This window comes from Dermochelys coriacea, chromosome 14 (assembly GCF_009764565.3).
Source record: "Dermochelys coriacea isolate rDerCor1 chromosome 14, rDerCor1.pri.v4, whole genome shotgun sequence".
Classification (NCBI taxonomy): domain Eukaryota; kingdom Metazoa; phylum Chordata; order Testudines; family Dermochelyidae; genus Dermochelys; species Dermochelys coriacea.
This window is the reverse complement of record NC_050081.1, coordinates 30,759,999-30,782,513: the sequence shown is the minus strand read 5'-3', so window position 1 is coordinate 30,782,513 and position 22,515 is coordinate 30,759,999. Positions and strand designations below refer to the sequence as shown.

Here is a 22,515-nt window from a genome sequence, read left to right as displayed (position 1 = left end):
CAGCTAATTAGAGAGACAAGGCAAAATCATTAATAGCAAACTAGAAAATGGGGCATAATTTTAGAGGATAATATGTTAATATTTGAGCACTCGGGAGAAAATTGGCTAAAATCTAAATAGTCAATAATATGAGAAAAAACAGCAGCAATCTCTAATTGTGTGAGAGAAAAGGGGAAAAATTGGAGGGGATTTTATATGAATATACAGTAAATAACGAGAATGACCACCACGTTCCCACAGTCACACACATCCCAGTGCTCTCCCAAACTCCAACTACTTACCACATACTGACACCGCCCCATCCCACCTGGGGAATGACTCAGGGCAACAGTTTTCCTTCAAATCAAAATCAGGGGAATTTTCTGCATTTCAAAAAGGAAAGACACCCCCCAAATCTGAGTGGAAAGGTTATAGCTAGATTTGAGAATTAGAGGATAAATAGCAAAATTGGAGGGGATTTGACATTAATCTTCGTAATGAGAGAGGAAAAAAAGGTAAAACCTGGGGGATTTCATGTGAATTTTTCTTTTTTTTTTTTTTGGTAATCAGAGAAAGAAAAAGAGGAAAACTGAATCGCTTTTTTCTACCAATATTCAACAATTATCTGGATAATGGTAAAATCTAAAGGCAATTTTATGTCAATATTTGATCATTAGAGATTAAAAAGAGCAAAATGAGGAGTGTTTGTGTCCATATTGAATAATTAAGAGAGGGCAAGAGGGAAATCTGTGGAGATTTCTCACCTATATTTGATAGTGAGAGAGATAGGGACAAAATCTGAGGGGATTTTATATGAGTAGTCAATAAGTAATTAGAAAATGCTGGTTCTCCTCCCCTCCTGCACCCTTCTGCCATTCATATGGACAACAAGAAGTCCTGGATGATGATGCTTTAACAGGAGAAGCAGGCGCAGAGGGTGGGAGAATGGACCTGGAAGGTCTCAGGCAATTGGGAGTGGGAAAGGAACCAGAAGGCGGCATTGCAGCGGGAGGGGGCAGTAGCGGGGTTGGGGTAGTTGGTGTGTTAACATTCAATAAGTCTGTGAAAATGGAGCAAAATCGGTAGAGGATTTTTATATCCATGCAGTAGAACTTAGATTCTATCAACCCTCTTCTTAAGAAAGTTCAGTTACATAAAATCATTTTTCCTGATAGAAAAAATAAATTTATATAATGAAAGTGATATTAATGAAGAACATGTTGACATCTCTTCCCACTCTGATGCCTTGGAATTACTTTGCAATGGTTTGAAAGACATGAACAAAGCAATGTAATATTGAGACATTCGCTTCTATGAACTCCTCAATAAAAAATACTTCATGAAATCAGAGTTCTATTGATTTAATAATTAGTTGGAAGTTGAATCCCAGTCACTCAGGGTCCAGCCAACTGCCCTGTAAGCAGCCGGGTGGTGCCACTCCCCTATGTTCTGTTCTATTCAGTCCTTACAGCACTCTCATTCCCATAGGGTCCCAGCACTGTCTATCCGGGCCCCAGCCTCACAACTTGCATTTGTTAGGAGTGATTCTCTCTTTCTCCCCAATGAGAAGAGTGGGGGGGGGGGAGAGGTTAAATTTAATGTTTTATTTATTTTGGCCCGGATCCACCAAGTCTCAATTTTAGGTACCACTGCAATCCACGAAACCTCCGCTCAGATGCTGCCAAACCATGTAGGTGCCTAAACTCACTCTCATCCTAAGATTTTGCAGTAAAAAGTCCCCTAGGCACCTATGTTTCTGCCTCTGAGCGTGCACATTGCTGCCTCATTCTAGGTGACTAGACCCTTATCTCCCACCCTGAGTGAGCCACGAACTGGGGAAAAAGTAACTTTTGGCGGCCTAAGTCATATGCAGGTCCTGATCCGGTAGGTGTATGCAGAGGTCGCCTGTTTCTACACAAAAGAGCTCAGTTGGGACAAGGGAGGACACCTTCACTTATAATATTTAGCCTGTTGGTGAGAGTGCTCATCTGGGACATGGGAGACCAGGAATTCAAGTCTCCTGTCTGCCTGATGAGAAGGGGGTTGAACAAGGGTCTTCTATGTCCCAGGAGAGTGTGCTAACGTCTGGCCTATAGTGTGATTTTCACTCTTTCTCTGGGCCAATTAATATTAATTATTTAATTAAAGTGGAACAACTTCATTAGGAGAAATGGAGGGAGGGCCCACATCAGAATGGCCCCTAGCCCAGTGGTTACAGCACTCTCCGTAGGGGTAGCAGACTTGAACCTGGGACTCCCAAGTACTCTAACCAGTGGGCTAAAGAAAGCAATCCTCCTCTCCTGGCTGTTCTGGGTGGCATTTGTTTGCCTCTGCGCACACTACCAGATCTGGTCTCTGCATTTAGAGACTCCCTGATTTTCCCCTAGTTTGTGGATCGCAAGCAGATTGATGCCTCCATGCAGCTGGGACTTAGGTGCTGAACTCCAAGCAAGGTGTGGTGTTTAGGACACGTCCCTCTCATCAGCTTCTCCCACTAGCTAACTTGGGCGGCTCCAATCTGGCTTTTGTGCAGCCCATTCTAAGCACCTCTCTCTCCCCATTGATTGGATATGGAGCCTAGGGGACTAACACAGGCTTTGGGGATCACAGCGTTGTTACTTAAGTCCATTTGTGGATCCAGGCATCGGATGCCAGCTGCAGTTTGTGGGCTGATTATTGAAAGCAGGTCTAAGAAGTCTACTGGCACTGGGCATGCAGATGGGGGATGTTTGTGGTAGTTTTGAGCTCCTGTGGGAGTTTGTTCCATGGCCCGAGAAAACTGTCTCCTACACAGAAGAGCTTTCCTTCTGCCGCAGACAGCTCCTTTTGCCTGAGGAGCCGAGTTGTTGCCGATGGTCATTATCCCAGAGCTTCAGGCAACCTTTAGGAATCCGGGTTCTAGACTGAGTGCCTTGAAGACAAAGGGCAGACTATGAACAGGGAGAGGCTCCTGGCTTTTATGTTCATTAAATATGGGCAAGAGAGCAAATATGTCAATTTTAATGTACATAAATGGGAAAACAGTTTCCTGCTGAAACAAGGGTAAGTGGCTACAGATAAAAAGGGTAGAACCTCCTCTCTCATCTGAGATTTTATATTGAGAATTGAGAATTATTAGTGAGAAAATAGAGCAAAATCTGAGAGGGATAATTGGCCAAGAAAAGCCAGGCCCACACTCAACATGATGGTATTTCTCTGTTTGGATGTAATAATAGCTTTTGAACACTGTGGCCGATCAATTCCAAAATGTCAGGAAATATTCTACCCACCGGTGGGTAGAATATGGATCTTGATGAAAATCAGAAAATAGGAAGGGGGAAAGAGGAGACACATAACTGGAGCCCATGGCATCTGGTTAGCACACACATCACTTTAACCAGGACTGTAATTGTCTATAGATTTGGTTGATGGCAGCCATTGATGCCTTCCACTAAAGCAGTGGTTCCCAAACTGGGGTTCATGGATCCCTGAGGGTTCGCGAAACATAACAGGGGGTTCTCAGGAAAAAATTCCCTAATGGTGGACAGAGTTGTCCCTAGGGATCCCGGGCAGCACGGGGCCAGCAGCCTGGAGCTCCTAGACTTCCAAAAGCTAAGCAGATCAAAGCAAGCATATCTAGCACACTGAAGAGATTTAAATTTCAAGACTTCTTATTAGAAATGGAAAGGGAGGTGGATATTTTCTGCTGTTTTTAAAATTAAATAGGCAGCTGGTATTGTTTTTAAAATTATTATGTAGAACAAGTTTAAGCTTTGTTGTAATATGAGTTGTTTGCCTGGACTGCTCAAGACCTGAATGCTTGTATAGGAGTTGGCTTCTTAAATACCTTCATGCTGTTTCACATCTGTTATTCCTTGATGAAACATAGGAGCCTTGTCTTATAACAGGCTTATCCAAACTGATACAAGCTATGAAAGTGAGATCTTGGCAGAGTGTTGCCATTTTCATAATTTAATAAAATACTGTAATGATAAATAATAATTAATAATAAATAGTATGCAATAAGCATGTCACAAAAACAAATTTTATATTTCCAAGATCACTGCTTTTATAATTTATGCTCAGGTAAAGGAGAAAATCCCTGGAAATATTCATTTTTAAGAGGGGGTTCACGAGACTTGACATTTTAGTGAAAGAGGTTCACGGGTTGTTAAAGTTTGGGAACCACTGCATTAAAGCAATAGGCCCATCTCAGCTCTGCCCTTTGTCCAAATGGAGTTTAAAATGTTGCAGGGAGTCCGTGAAATAGAGGGGGACAGGGGAGGGGAATTGAGGTATGCAAGGAGCTCTAGATATGTGCAATCAGTTCCTACTACAGAAGCAAGATAGTATGTGTCCCCTTTTTTAAATTTAATTAATTTTTTTAGCACCCATCATTGCAGTAATTTAGGGCTGTATTTTCAGAGGTGCTGAGCAGCACCCACCACTCAGCTGAAGTCAATGTGAGCTGTGGGAGCTCAGCACCTCTGAAAAATCAGGCCCCCTGTGACTTGATTGACAAGGAGAGTGATTTTTTATTGGGACAGTTTGAACAGTTTTGCATTTGTTTATTTCTGTAATATTTAGCCCCACATGCTTTGAGGAAAAAATCTGTTTGTATAAGATTCAGCAACCTCTCCCCACTCCCAATCTTCAATGAGAAGCTGAGAAAGCTCCCACTACACTTGGGAATCATCCAAACAGCCCCCACCAACAACAGGAGAGACAAGACTTAACCACCATTATATGTCTCTGAAGGAAAAAAACAAACAGAATTATTGTTTTCATTTTTAAATAAAGACCCCCTCCTCACCTGCAACTGACCATTTTTCTAACAGAGGGTCACGCACTTTGGTGCTTCTTTAGACCAAGTTCATTGCATACCAGCATCTCCTTGCTCTTATCCATTCTTCCCCACAAGTGCCCTGTGTTCTACACGCCCATCCCCTTCTATTTCAAAGACTCCCTAGAACCCCAATGCCAGGGGTTCTGTGTGTCACAGAGAGGAGAATGGGGACATGCCAGGGACTCCTTGTATCCCTAGTTTCACTCTTTTGGTTTTCCAGATTTCACTCAAAACAACAGGGTTCTGTCCTTTTGAGTCCTAGAACATTCCCTAAAATCCTGGAATCGATCAGATGCAGCATTCAAAAGTTGAAGTGTTACAACAGACTGGAAAACAATATCGAGTTGAATGCAGGCCCTCACACACTCAGCCAAAAATTCTAGGAAAGAATCAGGGGTAATTTGCCACATTCTTGAATGTTAGAAACTTACTAATGCTCCAATGTTCCAGAGTCTTTTAGGCTTAAGACTCTTTTGCAATACTAAAAAAAAAAAAGACGAAAATCCTGTCCAGGTCTTTTTTAATGTACACAAGGAAGCAAAAAATCAACAGAAAACCAATTTTTTTTGTTTTGTTTTATAAAGTCATTCTTAAAAACCCTGGGTGCATCCTCTCACCAGCTCATCTAAGTTGCAGTTGAGCAGCTATAAGGCTTTTCCAGATTAGGCTGAAGGCAGCAGGATCTGGCCAAAGGTCTCTTTCCCACAAAGTTCTACTCGCACCTGCTGATGGGAACATAACCTGCTAACACTGGGGACTGAAAAGTAGCCCTTTGGGAATGAAATTTGGCAGCCCTTTTCCCCCTGCAAAGCATCCTTATTTGTAGAGCTGCAGTGAAGTCCTGGGAGTGTCAAACAGAGATTTATTATTGGAAATTACAGGCTTTTTTTGAAATGCAATATATTCCCTGAAGAGTTGGCTATTCAGAATCCCCTCACTCTGCGTTTGGCCATCGGAAAGGAATAGCTAGTTTCCTCGGATTAGCAAAACCGTTAAGGGCCTGATCCTTCGAAGAAAACCATATGCATCATTTTAGGGGGTGTCACATGATTTGCAGGAAGGAGCCCTCAGTCCAAGCCAGGTTACACATGATGTGTCAGATGGAGCAAACATATACCAGTCAGCACTTTAACACTGGGGAGGTTTACTGGGTTCTGTGGAATCGGAATTAATCCCATGGTTATTTCTCAGGGGCTTGATAATGTGGAAAGATTTTTAAAACTACGAATAATCCCTCTCCTCTCTTCTCTGTGCCACCCACTCTTCTCTCCCGGTTACTTCCCTAAATGTGCAGAGATGGTTAAAATCTGACACGTTTCTTGTTGTCCCCCACATTCCCTCCCTCCTTTTTTCTATCCATCCCTGCCTGATTTTTCAACCCTTTCCTTCCTGACATTCCTGCCTGTCCCACAGAGACACAGAAGAGAACCCCCCAGGGGAGCCCATTCATGACCCCACTGCAGCCCCTCTGAACCACTGTGCTCCCCTTCCTCTCCCCACCCCCGAAGTCCCCTGGTTTTTGCTCCTGGAGCAGACCCCAGGCAGAGGAGGGCAGTGACTTCAATGTTAAGGCCAGTGAGATCCCACCTCCAGCTGCATTAAAAAACAGCGCTCAGACATGGGTGCTGGAACTAAGGGTGTGGCCGCACCCCCCCCCCTGCACCCCCCTCCCCCCGCCCCCGCTCTTGACGTGGTGTCCATCACATACAGGGTTTACAGTTTGGTTCAATAGTTCTCAGCATCCCCACGGCACAAATTGTCCCAGCATCCCTGGCAGGGTTGTCTTGTGCGCAGAGTCATTTTCCTGCCCAGTCCCCACCGCTTCCCCCAGTTCTGTCCCAGTCACCTGGCATCTCCCCTGCAGGGGCTGGTGTCGGCAGGCGCAGCAAGAGCAGCAGAAACATCTTGCAACAAGCTGCAGGGCCTTTGATTGCTGCGGCTGCTCTGTCCTCTTCCTGTGCCCGTGGATACCAACCCGGGCTGCAGCACGTCCCGGGCAGGGACTGGGGCTTTCTTTTCCAGAGCTGGGAAGAACCCCGGCATGCTGACCTCCCCCCCTCCCCCCCTCCCCTGCCACACACACAGACCCTCCCCTCCTTCCTCCGCCCCTCCCCAGCCCTGCTCTCCTTCCACAGTGACTCTGCCCCCTCCCCGGCTGGGATCCGGGGCTCGTGTCTGGGGAGGGTTTTCCTAACCAGAGCTAAATTCACCGAGTGTCACAAATACCCTATGAGCGGCCCCATGGCTCTAGCTGATTTGTTCTCCTCCCCCCCCCCCCCCCCCCCCCCCACGGATCTGGCCAGGTGCTTTTCTTTATGTTTGCAGAGGAGCCATGCCCCAGCCTGGAGCCTGCAGGATGCGCTCAGCTGTCCGGGGGGCCCTCAGCCCGCTTCCCCGGACCGCTGGGAGGAGTGTTTTTGCTGCCCCAATATAATGTCAGAAACTGCTTCCTCGGCACACTTTGCTAGATAGCAAAAACGGACACGGAAAATGCCCTTTTTTTTCTGCATCTCCATTTCAAGTAGCAAATTCTGCCAGCAGAGGAGAGTCTCCCTTTCAGAGTTTGCCACCTCTCACCTTTCTCTGCACGGTTCTGACCCCCCCCCCCGGCCCCCTGAGAACTTCTGGCCTCCCCTTTCCCCTAGAAGTAGCAGCATGGGGGGGGAGGGGGAGCCTGCAGAACCTTCCTCACTTCTGCAAGCAACATGATTTAACCCAGTGTGGTTCTCAACCTATTTTCCATTGTGGGCCCCACATACAGCTCTCTGTGTGTTACGTGGGCTGCAGCCATGCAATATATATATTTGTTAGTCGCTAAGGTGCCACAAGTACTCCTTTTCTTTATGCTACCTCTATGGCCCTGAGGATGTCACATGGGCTGGAGCAGGGTGCTGATTGGGTCACAAGTGGCGGACTCATTGGTTTAACCCATGATGTAAGCCCACTATTGACATCCAGTCTTTGGTATTTAAATGGTCAAACCCATAGGAAATAGTAAAAATTTTGATCTGTAAGGCTATGCAATTTTGGTTAAGGGTGGATAAGTTGCTATAATTTTAAATCATTGCTTGAAAACTCATTCACCATAAAATATCACTGACTCAACTTAATTTTTCCACACTGTCCACTTTGCTGTGGTGTGACTATGTTGTTGTAGCTCCAGCAAAGTATTTATCTTGTCTACTCATCAGCATAAACTAGTCAGTAGGCCTGCATTTTTGGACATATGTTTGGTATACCAGTGGAAAGCCATAAGAAATGTAATTCTTGAATTGCTCTGGTTCAGCCTGTCTGTTGATAGAGGTCACAATGATTATCAATAAGGCAGCACAAAGACACTGAAAGTTTGCAGTGACACTGTGACAGGTGTGTATACATTTATACGGGGAAAAAAGTGGGATTAAAACTAAGAGAATATGATAGGCTTGGATTGATTTGATTTTTATAGATAAATGTTGATAAGTAATTTCATTGCACACACACAAACCAATTCAAATATTTCTATCAATAATTATTGAAATTTACAGGTAGCAAAGTAAGAAGAATGCTTCTTGATAACTTATTAGAGTGTGATTTAAGGTTATTTACTTTGTATATTTCGACATGTGATGTGTTTTAATGGTTAATAAAGCTTTAACTTTGTAATCACAGTATCTGCTGTCATTTAATAATTATTGTCTAAACTGTGAAAATTTAAATCTATAAAAATCTAAAAGCATGTTTAAAAATATCTATATTATCAGTTGAAATAAAAAAAAAATCTAATTCTGCCAAGCCTATATATAACTTAAATACTAAGTGTAAAATTCTCAAAAGCTCGTGACTTAGTAGCCAAAGTCAATAATACATGTTCCAAAACCATTTAGGCATTTATGGAAATTTCATAAAAGTATATGCAAAACAATTCCACTGGTAATAAAGGTTAATGCTCTTTTGTTGCTGTTAGGTTTGTTTTTTGTTTTTTCATTTTGTTATTCATTTAAATGTGAGTGCCACACACACAGGGAATTTCATTATCACCCACTATTCTGCCCATGGTCCAGTGTTAGATTGCTAACTTGGGATGCAGGAGACCTTGGGTTACCTTCCTTGCTGTGCCACAGACTGTGTAACTGTTGACTATTGACTTAGGCCCAGACCTACAAAGTGAGTTAGGCACTGACACCCCAGATTTAGAAGCCTAAATCCCAGTGTTAGAAGGCATTGCATCCCACAAATCTCCTGCTCAGCTGATGCCTAACCCAGTAGGTACCTAAACTCACTCAGCACCTACGTTTTTGCAGTAAAAGTTCCCTTGGCACTTAAGTCACTGCCTCTGAGCATGCATGCCCCTGCCTCACTCCAGAGCCAGGTCTATGTTACAAAATTAAATTGACATACGCATAGGCGCCAACTTCTCCTGGCGCTGGTGGGTGCTCGACCCCCCCCACCCTTGGCCCTGCCCCCACCCCTACCCCATCCCCATTCCAACCCCTTCCACAAAGTCCCCGCCCCAACTCCGCCCCCTCCCTGTCCCATTGGACTCCTTCCCCAAATCCCCGCCTGGGCCCCTGAGCGTGCCGTGTTCCCACTCCTCCCCCCTTCCTCCCAAAGCTTGTTGTTTTGCGGCAGCAAGCGCTGGGATGAGAAGCCGGGATGCAGCACGCTGAGAGGCGGAGGTGATGAGAGCTGGGGCGGGGAACAGGGGAGCTGGGCTGCCAGTGGGTGCAGAGCACCCACCAATTTTTCCCTGTGGATGCTCCAACCCCGGAGCACCCGCGGAGTTTACGCCTATGGACATACCCCACCTTGCATTGACCTGATTGTGCAGATGTCTACACTTGGTCTCCCACCAATGTAAGTTGAGCTCTCCTTTACACTGACATAGTAACACAACCTCTCTGAGCGGCGTTGAGCCATGGTTGATGTCCAGAGGTCAACGCAATGGGAATGTAGACACTGTGTTACCTATGTCACCCCAAATGTTCCTCCAACAGCTGTCCCACAATGCCCAGTGCTGACCTCTCTGGTCACAATTGTGAACTCCACTGCCTAGGGGTCACAGAGACAGGAAGCCACCCGCCCCTTTAAAGCCCAGCAAATTTTTGAAATGCCTTTTCCTTATTGTCCATCATGATGAGCAAACCTAGGAGCTCTCAGTTGTTGTGTGCAACTGCCCAGCTGACCATGCCGGCTACATGTTCCAGGCTCACTCCAGCCTGGAGTAGAAGGAGAGATTGGATATCCTGGGCCTACAGGGAGAAGAGGCTGTGCAAGCACAGCTATGGACCAGCCAGAGAAACATGGACATCTCTGAGAAGATTGCATGGGGCATACAGGAAAATGGGCATGACAGGAATCGGCATCAGTGCCATGTGAAGGCAAAGGAGCTGTTGCAGGCATATCAGAAAACCAGAGAGGCCAATAATTGATCCAGTGCCAAGCCACAGACCTGCTCCTTTTACAATGAGCTGCACGCCATACTTGGCAGATACCCCACCACTACCTCACACACCACTGTGGATACCTTGGAGCATCCCGAGTTCCAGGTCCCAGTTATGAACAGCAAGGAGGAGGAAGAAGAGGAGGGTAGGGGACATGCTACAGGGAGGTCCAGCTATGCCACAAGCCAGGATCTCTTTGAGACTCCAGTGAGTCCCAACAGTCAAGCGTAGTCAAGCCTGATGCAGGGAAAGGAACTTCAGGTAAGTGTGTAAATTTATTTCCCAATACAGTGATAGCACCCCCAATTTAGCAGGATACAGCTATTGACTTTTCATTAATTTACTATTGCTAGAAGAGGTAGCTGGGTACAGGAGTGGCAGAAGCACCTAAAAGTGGGGGGGGGGGGGCACAAGCACCCAAACTGAGCCCCCATCCTCTGCGCCATGCTGTCCCTGAGGCTCCACCCTCACATCACCCATTCCCCCTAACCTCCCTCCCTCACATTTCCCCTCCCCCAAGATCCCACCCCCACACCATCTCTTCCCACGAAGCTCTGCCCCGCTTTGCCTTTTCCCCCAAGGCCCCACTCCTGTGTCACCTCTTCCCCTCAAGACCCCCCCCCCCCCACTTGCTCCTCTCTCTGTCCCCTGCCCCCATCACTTGCCCTTACCACTGGTAAAAAGTGGAAGGGTCATGGCCCCCTGCCCCCCCCCTTTTCCAGTGCCCCTGGGTGGGTAAGCAGAGCAGTTTATTTATGTACATGGAGATATCCCTTGAATCCTCCTGAGAGATCTCGGATAAACTTTCATGGAGGTGCTCTGCAGTCCTCTCCCCATGGTTTCTAGGGAAGTCAATCTTATCTCTTCTTCCACGGTAGGACACTTTCATCCTACTATGTTAAACTGACTAGTGGACTACGGGCCTGGGCGGTTTTGTTACCCTCAGGAGTGAGATACCAGCTAAAATCACACCTGTCTGTGGAAAAACAGTGCCAGTATTCACTGCTAGTGCCCTATACTCATAGTTTCATGCAACCAAGCAATTCCCTCCTCATTTCCCTCTCCCCGGCTGGGCCATACGCACTATGGCTGGTGCTGTGAGTAGCACTGTGCACAAGCACTCCCAAGCGGAAGTGTCAATAAGCATGTCTTGTTTAAAACGTCATGGGAGCAAGGGAAGGGAGTTCTGAATCTCAACTTCCACTTTCCGTTGTGACAATTGTACCTGTGTGTTTTATCCAGACCTACTGCCCCTCTTGAGGGGTTCCCCTTTCACACCCGAAGAACACCTGAGCCAGATAAGTAGGAGAAAGAAGAGAATTTAGGATGACATGTTCAGTGAGATCCTGCAAGCCAGCGCTGCGTCTGACAGTGAACAGAGGGTGTGGAGGATGAATATTGTAGACTGTGTGGAGAAGGAAAGAGCGGACAGGAGAAAGGCGCAGGAAAAGCAGAGGGAGATACACTAGGACATACTGGGGCTTCTCTGGCAAGCAAGCACAATTGCTTGTGGACCTACAACTTCAACAAACACGGGCTCGCCTCCCTTTGCAGTCCATAGAGAACTCCAGGATAGCACCTCCCTACGCCCCTCCTCAACCTTCTACATGGCATCAGGGGCTGCATCCGTAGCACTAGCACTCCAGGGGACATTAAGGACAACCACAGTGTCACATACATCAACCGTAGCTCTCACAGGTCAGTGTATGTGTAGCTAAAATGGACATAAATGTTTCTTCCCCTTCTTTAAGCTCTGTTCTATAAATGTGCTAAGGTTTTAACATATTTGCTTTTAATTGGCAAATAAATTTTAGTGTTTCCATTGCTCAATAAAACTGTATTGTTTGGAAAACAATTCATCTTTATTAGTCCCCAACATATGTTGCACAATGCCCGACAGTAGTGAAAGCACCCACTTACTTGTTGTCGTCGTACACTGCGACACAACTCATAAGATCAGCGACAAACACAGCATATCATAGAGGTACAGCAAGCATCACAGAATTGCATTGTCAGTGTTCGCAAAAAAGAAAAGGAGGACTTGTGGCACCTTAAAGACTAACAAATTTATTTGAGCGTAAGCTTTCGTGAGCTACAGCTCACTTCATCGGATGCATTCGGTGGAAAATACAGTGGGGAGATTTATATACACACACAGAGAACATGAAACAATGGGTTTTATCATGCACACTGTAAGGAGAGTGATCATTTAAGATGAGCTATTACCAGCAGGAAGGAGGGGGGAAGGAGAACCTTTTGTGGTTATAATCAATTGTCAGTGTTATATTCATAGATGTAAACCAAGCACCACACAATGCCTAACTGGCCCCAAAACAGAAGGACCAGGTAGAGCACAGTGCACCACAACACATTACTGTGGCTCATTATTAAAGCACTCTTTCAAAGCCTTCCTGAGCAGTATAGCTCTGTGTTGAGATGTTCAGATAGCCTTAGTGTCTGGCTGTTCAAATGCTGCAGATGGTCACTCCACTTTACCCCTGCTGCAACTTTTCCCCCTTTGCTTCACAAAAATTATGCAGGATACAGTTGGCAATTAACCATTGGGATATTTTTCTCACAGAGGTCCCATCTTGTGATTAAACAAAATCAGTGCCCCTTCAGCCTACCAAAAGCCGCAATGGTCATTCTACATCTGCTGAACATGTAGTTGAATCTTTCCTTGGTACTGTCGAGGTGGTGGTCGGGGGGTGGGTGAGAACCTTGCTCATTCTGCTGTCTAGGTGCTTGCTCTGTTCCACCAGCCGCCCACCACTCCACTCAGCCGGTCGCCCTGCCAGGGTGAGAGGTGAGCTCACACAGATGCACCTCTGAACTCTGGGTCTTCCCTGACCAAGGACAACCACTGTGAGTGGCATGCCCTGGAGGGAGAAGGGAGGGGCATGTTAAAGGAACTTTTGGTTGCTGGAATTGGTTGCTGACATACTCTGGGGTGGGTGTTTGGCTCATGGTTTTGTTTATGAATCCTGTTTGCAGCATTTTCCCAAATTAATGCCAGGGAGAATCCCTCCTTTTATTAAAAATTTCTTTTCTACACTCAGACTCAGTGCTTGTGAGAGGGGAAGTATTGCCTCTTAGAGATGCCCTGGGATGGTATTTAATTGTCCCAGGTTATTGGACAGGGGCTGGAGCCAGTTTGTGTTGTATTGTTGAAAAGGAACCCCTAGATATTCAACCCGGCCCTTGTTGCTGCCAACTCCACCTGGCAGAAGGGTTGCATGTATCTGCTTAACTTTACTTACGTAACTTGCCCCTTTGATTCAACTGACTTGCACTCAGGTGTTTGCAGCATTGGGACCTCTGAATAAAGAGTCCTGAAAGATGGCTAACAGAAGAAGTTATACATTTAGTGAGACTCGCTCTCAACAAATTTTCCTTTGCCAGCAATAAGTATCTGGATCCTCTCTGCAAATTGGACAGGATCCACCTATTGATTTGGGAATTGCTGTCTCCTGTTTCAGCTCTGCTAGAGAAAAGCGTCCCCTAGAGGAAGCCAATCTCACTGACACAGATGGTGCATTCTCTGCTGAAATTCTCCCCAAGGGAGATACCACAGAGGAGACTATAACCAAAGTAAACACACTATTTAGTGGCTGGTTTGGTCTGTTTTTTCTTCCATAATAAACTGCTTATTGATCATAACTCTGTGTTCTCTTGGTGCTTTAAGACAGAGCGTCTAAATCATAATAAGAGTCTTTAAGAGACAAATGGCATCATATCCTGTCATTTAGCCAACCTGATTTGTTTCTGCAAACCATGGGCCTTTCCTCAGCTGCTGCAAATGGGCAAGCACCCTAACTCACCTGTAAATGTCCCTTTCATAACCACCTCACTCAGCTCAGCAATGTAGTAGGAAGAAAGCCTGAGACATAAGCCCTTGTATCAGAGGCCTGGTATGAGGCGGGCCCTTCTCACAGAATCTGGCAAGAACAGGGCTGATATTGCAGAAATATACATTCCTAAGAAGTGATAGTTACAGAGTGCTTACGCAAACAATCCCGATATCAAGTGGTACCAGAATATCCCAATATCAAGTATGGTACAAAACATTCCCAAGGATAACAAGAACACGCTGACCCCTCCTAAAAGATAAGGTCAGGATGACAGTACGTAATACAGATGTTTTGATTGAACCAACCTGTACAAGGTGATAGGTAATAACTCCCTATGTCAGGGGGTAGTAACTAACTGTCAGAGGCAGTACTAACTTCTTTGTATCGGAATATAAAGATGCATCTCAGAGGGAGTATCTTTGTCTGGGCTAGGGAGGAATGGAAAGTCCCCCCGTTCACTGAGCTAGTCCATTGTTATGGGCATATATGTATTAGTGGTCCGGTAGAGTCTGCAGGATACTAGTACCGTGTTTTGTCGACAATAAACCTGGCCTGGTAACTTCGTCCCTTAATGGATCTTGTGGTCATTGGGTGGTTTGCTCAAGGTCTGCTATGCTGGCTGTCTGCGCAGAGCTGGGGCAGCACACAGGAACAACACTCACAGGCAGCCGAACATCTAACCACAAACTCTATCCCCAGCCAACCAACTGCATAAGGACAGAGCCTAGGCTGCAGGAACCCCTCCTCAAAGAAGCTCAAGCTGCTGTTTCCTGGGGAGACAAGTGTCTCTGTCTCGTTTCCTCAAGACTGTTGCACCCCTGGTGCCTCTTCTGATTCTGGCAGCTGGCTTGATCCTGCCCTGCTCAGGGCTACTACTCCCCCAGGGATAAACCCATCTACTCCTGTGAAGTCTCAGCTGAGTTGTAAGAGCTGCCCAAGGACTGAGTCTTTCCCAGCACCCAGATCGGGGCAAGGTCTCTTCCAGTGGTCTCTGATGTGCAGCAGGAGCCCATCATTCCAGCCTTCGGACAAGGCCAATGTCTCTCGCCCTCTGAGAGGTCCCTTGGCCAGTTTGTTAGAAGGTGGCGCTGGAGGTCCCCAGCTGGAAACACCTTCAGCCTCATTTTCAGAAAGTGCTGGGCAGTTACAGCACCAAGTGAAGTCAGCAGCATCTGCAGAACATGACAGCCCAGGCTGGGGAAAATGAAGGCTCAAAGAGACTTTTCAGGAGGTCTCCAACTCCCTTAAAGCCCATTTTTTTACTCCTTATTCCAGACAAAGGAGTCTGGAGAGACTCCGGTGTCATGTTGGGGTCGTGTCACCAAAGCAAACGCAGGAAGTCAAGGGGGCTCAGATTCATGGGAACCACAGAATGAGGTAAATTTACGGCAGGGTCAGTGTTTCCAATCCCAGCGGAGGCTTTTATTCCCCTGGGGACATCCGGGGGGGGAGGGGAGTGGGGCGGGCAGAGTTTCTATTGTCCCCAAACAGAGCACTGCAGTAGAAGAGGGAAAGAGGGTGACCAGATAGATTTTTAGCTTCACCTTCTCCCTCTGGTCTTAGTGCTGGGACCTTCCCCACTCTTGCCCTTCCCACCATTCTCCTCCTCTGCCCCCGACCCTTCTCCCTGCTCGGGGGAGTTGAGGGGGTCTCAGGGCATTGCAGGAGTCAGGAGACTGTGTGATGGATGGGCAGTGCTGAATGGGCTCTTAGGCTCCCCCATAGGGACAGATCTGGTCACACCTGAAAGGATCAGGTCCAGATCTGTGTTTGCTTCTTAGCCCTGGTACCCTGACTCAGCATCTCAGCTCCCTGCAGAGGGGAAATCCAGTCTCTGGTCCTGTGAGCCACAGAACTGACCAGTACAACTAGAGAACTCTAAGCCCATATTGCCCCAACACCTCCACTCCTGCCAGACGTTGCTGCAATGAGCTTGGGTAACTCAGGGAATTACAGACTCTACAAACCACCCCACATCCCAGCTCCCAGCTCTCTCCCCACAAACACCAAACAACTGATTCACCCTCCTCAAGCCTCCCTCTGTTTCCTGCAGCCCCATTCCCAAAGCACCCAGCATCATCCCCCCTCCGGTGCTTCCCCCACACAGACAGACCTCTCCAACACAATGCTCAAGTGAGGTTTACTGCAATTTTTTTTAATGCTGCAGAGTTCCAGTCAAGGTCCGTCATGGATTCCCATCCCACCTGGCTTCACTGGTGGTCTGAGCATTCTCTGTAAAGTCGACATTTACAGTGTTTCCCATGTGGAGTCTCCGATGTTTCAGAAGGGCCGAGCTCTGCCTGAATCTTTTCCCGCATTCCGGGCATTTATAGGGACTCTCTCCAGTGTGGGTTGTCTGATGTCTAATAAGATGGGAGCTGTTGGTGAAGCTTTTCCCACAGTCAGAACAGTTATAGGGTCTTTCTCCTGTGTGGATTCTCCGATGCTTAGTAAGGGCTGAGCTCTGACTGAACCTTCTCCCGCAATCAGAGCAGTTATAGGGTCTCTCTCCTGTGTGCAGTCTCTGATGTGTAATAAGGGTTGAGCTACCAGTGAAGCTTTTCCCACAGTCAGGGCATTTATAAGGTTTCTCTCCCCTGTGGATCCGCCTGTGGGCAGCAAGGTTGGTGCTCCGAGAGAAGCTTTTCCCACAGTCTTTGCAATTGTAGAGTTTCTCTCCCGTGTGGATTCTCTGATGCTTGAGAAGGTCAGCACTCACAATGAAGCTTTCCCCACAGTCACATTTATAGGGTCTCTCTCCTCTGTGGATGCTCCTGTGCGCAGACAGGGCCGAACGCTGGCTGAAACTCTTCCCACAATCGGGGCATTTATAGGGTTTCTCTCCTGTGTGGATCCTCTGGTGGGTGACAAGGGATGAGCTGTTACTGAAGCTTTTCCCACAGCCTTTGCATCTGTAAGGTCTCTCTCCCGTGTGGATCCTCTGATGAACTGTCAGGGCTGAGCTGACACAGAAGCTTTGCCCGCACTCAAGGCATTTATAGGGCCTCTCTTGTAAGTGTAGTCTCTGATGTTTAAGAAGGGTGGAGCTCTGCCGGAAGCTTTGCTCACATTCGGGGCATTTATAGGGTCTCTCTCCGGTGTGGATCCTCCGATGTGCCGTGAGGTTTGAGCTCACTCTGAAGCTCTTCCCACAGTCAGGGCATTTATAGGGTCTCTCTCCCGTGTGCACTCTTCTATGTTTATTAAGATCCGAGCTCACACAGAAGCTTTTCCCACAATCTTTACATCGATAGGGTTCCCCTTCCACGTGGATTCTCTTGTGTACAGCGAGGGCTGAGCTCCAGGAAAATCTTTCCCCGCAATAGTCGCATTTGTAAGGTGTCTCTCCCGTGTGTATTCTCTTGTGTTCAGTAAGGATGGAGCTCCGCATGAAGCTTTTCCCGCAGTCCTCACATGTAAAGGGTTTCTCTCCCGTGTGGCATCTCCAATGTGTGATAAGCTGTGCCCTCCAATTGAAGCCTTTCCCACAGTCGGCACACTTATGTGGCTTCTCTCCTGTGTGGATTCGCCGATGAATGGCAAGGCGTGAGCTCCAGTGGAAGCTTTTCCCACAGTCAGGGCATTTATAAGACTGACTCTCACCAGCTTTTTCCTTTTCATGATTCTGGGAAACTTCCCCTTTGGTGCTTCCTGAGAACATCCCATGCAGATCCATTCGCTCGGGACTTTCCTGCTGAGGTCTCTCATCTTCATTCTCCCTGCTGAACCCATCAGCTCCCTTCTGAATCCAGATGTGAGTCATTCCCTGTGCTGCAAAGGTGAATGGCAAATACAGGTAAAACAAACAAAACCAAACCAGCTGATAAGCTCAATACCCAGCCAGCAAAGGAGAAGGAGCAGAGGGACCAATTCTTCCTCCTCAGCTCACCTGAACGTGGAGGAGAGGTCACTACTGGCTGGTCTCAGTCAGAATGGATGATAGGCCATGAGTGATGTCTGCCATGAGGCTATGACACCTGCTAGCTACTTTTCTGACTGAGCTGAGAAGAGGCAGGGATCAGAGCGCTTACAGGGGCATTAGCAGTTTTGGGGTTTGGTTCGACTTATTCCTCACCTGTGTGGGAGTCGCTCATTGTCTCCTTTTCTGAAGGATCTTGAGGGTCTGGGGCACTGGGTTCCTCCCCTTGGTCCATGTGGGAAATGAGGTCTGGTGAGGTGGTGGGGGCGGGGGGGGGGCAGGGGTAGGGTCTTGCTCATAGGATGGAAAGGGGTGATTATCAGAGTTTGTTATAGCTCCATTAACCATTTCCCAGAGAGAACATCCCACCCGGTCCCATCCAGCCTCTTTCTTTCCAGGAGGGACATTTCATTCTTAAAGATGGAAAAATGTTCATGAAGACCCCATGGGAAAGCCTAGTGACTGAAGGGAAACATGCTGTGTGTCTCCTGGAATAAACTTAGGGATCTCCAAACATGGGACATTGATTACTTGGGCAGAGAGCAGATAATAAGCCACTTGTCACAACACTGCAGAAGGCCAGAGAACCTCAGTAAATGTGGTATATCTTGACTGTAATACAGAAAACCTCAGGGGAGGGAACCAGAGACCCTCAGGAGAGGGAACCAGCCCAAGGCAGGAGACACAAGGAGTCTGTGTCTATTTAAGCCCTGTGGATATTCAGATACTCATATGCATAGGACAGATAGGAAGTATGGCAAGAGACCTTGCTTCACCAGGAGATCTTGAATGATCTGAAACTCAAAAAAGAGTCCTACAAAAAGTGGAAACTAGATCAAATTAAAAGCATGAATATAAACAAATAACACAAGCATGTAAGGACAAAATTAGGAAGACTAAGGCATAAAACGAGATTAAACTAGCTAGAGACAAAGGGTGACAAGAAAACATTCTACAAATATATTAGAAGCAAGAGGAAGATGAAGGACAGAGTAGGCCGGTTACTCAATGTGGGGAGAAAGACAATAACAGAAAATGTGGAAATGGCAGAGGTGCTTAATGACTTCTTTGTTTCGGTTTTCATCAAGAAGGTTAGTAGCGATTGGACATCAAACATAGTGAATGCCAGTGAAAATGACATAGGATCAGAGGCTAAAATATGGAAAGAACAAGTTAAAAATTACTTAGAAGAGTTAGATGTCTTCAAGTCACCAGGGCCTGATTAAATACATCCTAGAATACTCAAGGAGCTGACTGAGGAGATATCTGAGCCATTAGCAATTATCTTTGAAAAGTCATGGAAGACGGGAGAAATTCCAGAGGACTGGAAAAGGGCAGTTATAGTGCCAATCTATAAAAAGAGAAATAAGGACAACCCGGGGAATTACAAACCAGTCAGCTTAGCTTCAGTATCTGGAAAAATAATGGAGCAAATAATTAAGCAATCACTTTGAAAAAACCTAGAAGATAATAAGGCGATAAATAACAGTCAGCATGGATTTGTCAAGAACCAACCTAATAGCTTTCTTTGACCAGGTAATAAGCCTTGTGAATGGCGGAAAGCAGTAGATGTGGCATATCTTGACTGTAATACGGCTTTTGATACTGTCTTGCGTGACCTTTTCATAAACAAACTAGGGAAATACAATGGAGATGGAGCTACTATAAAGTGACTGCATAACTGATTGGAAAACCATCACCACAGAGTAGTTATCAGTGGTTCACAGTCAAGTTGGAAGGGCATATCAAGTAGGATCCCACAGGGATCATATCTGGGTATAGTTCTCTTCAATATCTTCAACAATGATTTAGATAATGGCATAGAGCAGAGGTGACCAACCTGTGGCTCCAGAGCCACATGCGGCTCTTCAGAAGTTAATATGCAGCTCCTTGTATAGACACTGACTCCAGGGCTGGATCTACAGGTGCCAACTTTCCAAAGTGCCGGGAGGTGCTCACTGCTCAACCTCTGGCTCTGCCACAGGCCCTGCCCCCACTCTACCCCTTCCAGGGCCCTCCTCTGAGGCTTCTGTACCCTCACTCCTGCCCCCTACCCCCCGAGTCTCCTGCATGCTGTTCGGGAGGTGCACAGAGGGAGGGGGAGGCGCCAATCAGCGGGGCTGCCGGTGGGTGGGAGGCGCTGGGAGCAGGGGTGGGGGAACTGATGGGGACTGCTGACGAATTACTGTGGCTCTTTGGCAATGTACATTGGTAAATTCTGGCTCCTTCTCAGGCTCAGGTTGGCCACCCCTGGCATAGAGAGTACACTTATAAAGTTTGTGGACGATACCAAGCTGGGAGGGGTTGCAAGTTCTTTGGAGGATAGGATTAAAATTGATAATGATCTGGATAAACTGGAGAAATGGTCTGAAGTAAATAGGATGAAATTCAATATGGACAAATGCAAAGTACTCCACTTAAGAAGAAACAATCACCTGCACACATTCAAAATGGGAAATGACTGCCTAGGGAGGAGTACTGTGGAAAGGGATCTGGGGGTCATAGTGGACCACAAGCTACATATGAGTCAAGGATGTAACACTGATGCAAAAAAAGCAAACATCATTCGGGATGTATTAGCATGAGTGTTGAAAGCAAAACACAAGAAATACTTCTTCCGCTCTACTCCATGCTGATTAGGCCTCAACTGGAATATTGTGTCCAGCCATGGGAAATACCAAATTTTTACATTTCTTTCTGATCTGGAACAAATTTAAAAATCACAGAATTTTCCCTGAAGTTCCAGTTTCACACAGCTCTAACTATAGTGATTGATACTTTAAAAAAAAAATCCTGGGATAAAGTCATGTTTCCTTTGCTCTGTTCCCTACATTTTGTAAACCTAATAGTTCTTCAGTTGTCTATAGAGTCTTTTAGAAATATTAGAATACTTGTGTACTTCTAATATTTTTAAAAAAAGAAGAAAACCAAAGTCTCTTTCAGATCCTTTTTCATTGAGCACAAAGGGGGGGAAATTGGTCACGAACCCAGTTGTTTTTTTGGGTAACCTTTAAAAATTGCGGGTACATAGAATCACAGAACTGGAAGGGACCTTGCTCATCTAGTTGAGTCCCCTGCACTCGTGGCAGGACTAAGTATTATCTAGACCATCCCTGACAGGTGTTTGTCCAACCTGCTCTCAAAAATTCTCCAATGATGGATATTCCGCAACCTCCCTAGACAATTTATTCCAGTGCTTAACCACCCTGACAGTTAGGAAGTTTTTCCTAATGTCCAACCTAATGCCTTGTCTGAATTATAGTTCAGCAACTGTCAGGCAGGATTTGGTCACAACTATGTGCCTGATAAAGCTCTAGTTACATCCCTCTGCCACTAGTTAGTGACACTAATAAATAAAATGCTGACGAGAAAGGGAAAGTATGCACGTTATGGTCTGAAATTTATATTTTGTGGGATAAAATCTGAAAGGCCTGGTCTCTCCAATGAAACATTGCTATTTTCCAGGAAGTTATGAAAGCATGGGTGTATCCAACAGAAATATTATTTAAAGAAACAGACTTTTCTGAAGCATGAGAGTCTAAAATTTGATAGGCTCTTTCTCCCCAGTCAAATATGATTTTTGAAGCTATTATGAAGTGACGTGATTGATAAAGATTTTAAAAAAAATACAGACTATCTGGCAGCAGAAATATTCCTTTAACAGCTGAACATTCAGGATCCTTCTACTCTGATGTGCCCTTGATAAGGAATAACCTCTCAATACCCCCATCCTCCCGAGTGATCTGTGCAGATCATTTCAGTGGGGATGGGTGGGTAACATTTTTACAAGGTAGGAAGAAAGTAACACAGTCCAAATCCTTTTACTCCTGATGTGTATGATAGAGCAAACACTTCCCTGCTGGCACGTTACAACCAGGGAGGTTTATCTACCAAAGCAAAATTTGAGGGGACTCCACAGCTTCTCTTAGAGAGGTTGGCAGTGGGGTTATATTTGTAAATGAAGAATAAGAACATAAGAACGGCCATACAAGGTCAGACCAAAGGTCCATCTAGCCCAGTATCCTGACTTCCAACTGTGGCCATGGCAAGGTGCCCCAGAGGGAATGAACAGAACAGATAAGTTAAGTGATCCATCCCCTGTCGCCCATTCCCAGCTTCTGGCAAACAGAGGCTAGGGACACAATCCCTGCCCATCCTGGCTAGTAGCCATTGATGGGATCAATCCTCCATTACCTTATCTAGTTCTTTTTTGAACCGTGTTATAGTCTTGACCTTCACAACATCCCCTAGCGAAGAGTTCCACAGGTTGACTGTGCACTGTGTGAAGAAATACTTCCTTTTGTTTATTTTAAACCTGCTGCCTTTTCATTTTACTTGGTGACCCCTAGTTCTTGTGTTATGAGAAGGAGCAAATAACCCTTCCTTAGTTATTTTCTCCGCACCCGTCATGATTTTATAGACCTCTGTCATATCCCCCCTTAGTCATGTCTTTTCCAAGCTGAAAAGTCCCAGTCTCATTAGTCTCTCCTTGTATGGAAGCTGTTCCACACCCCTAAT

General features: G+C 46.2%; 1 protein-coding gene across 1 annotated transcript in view; it reads right to left on the bottom strand.

Moving 5' to 3' along the window:
* Positions 1-19,410, bottom strand: part of LOC119843035 (zinc finger protein 271-like) — a 29,886-nt gene extending 10,476 nt beyond the window's left edge. Inside the window, exons 1-4 of the mRNA XM_043497478.1 lie at positions 18,154-19,410; positions 16,266-17,849; positions 12,148-12,163; positions 6,651-6,874 (exon numbers count right to left, since the gene is read on the bottom strand). Of these exons, the coding sequence (XP_043353413.1) occupies positions 6,651-6,874; positions 12,148-12,163; positions 16,266-17,849; positions 18,154-18,232 (1,903 nt within the window). The 5' untranslated portion in view covers positions 18,233-19,410. The remainder of the gene's footprint in view (positions 1-6,650; positions 6,875-12,147; positions 12,164-16,265; positions 17,850-18,153) is intronic.
* Between the last annotated feature and the right edge of the window lie 3,105 nt (positions 19,411-22,515).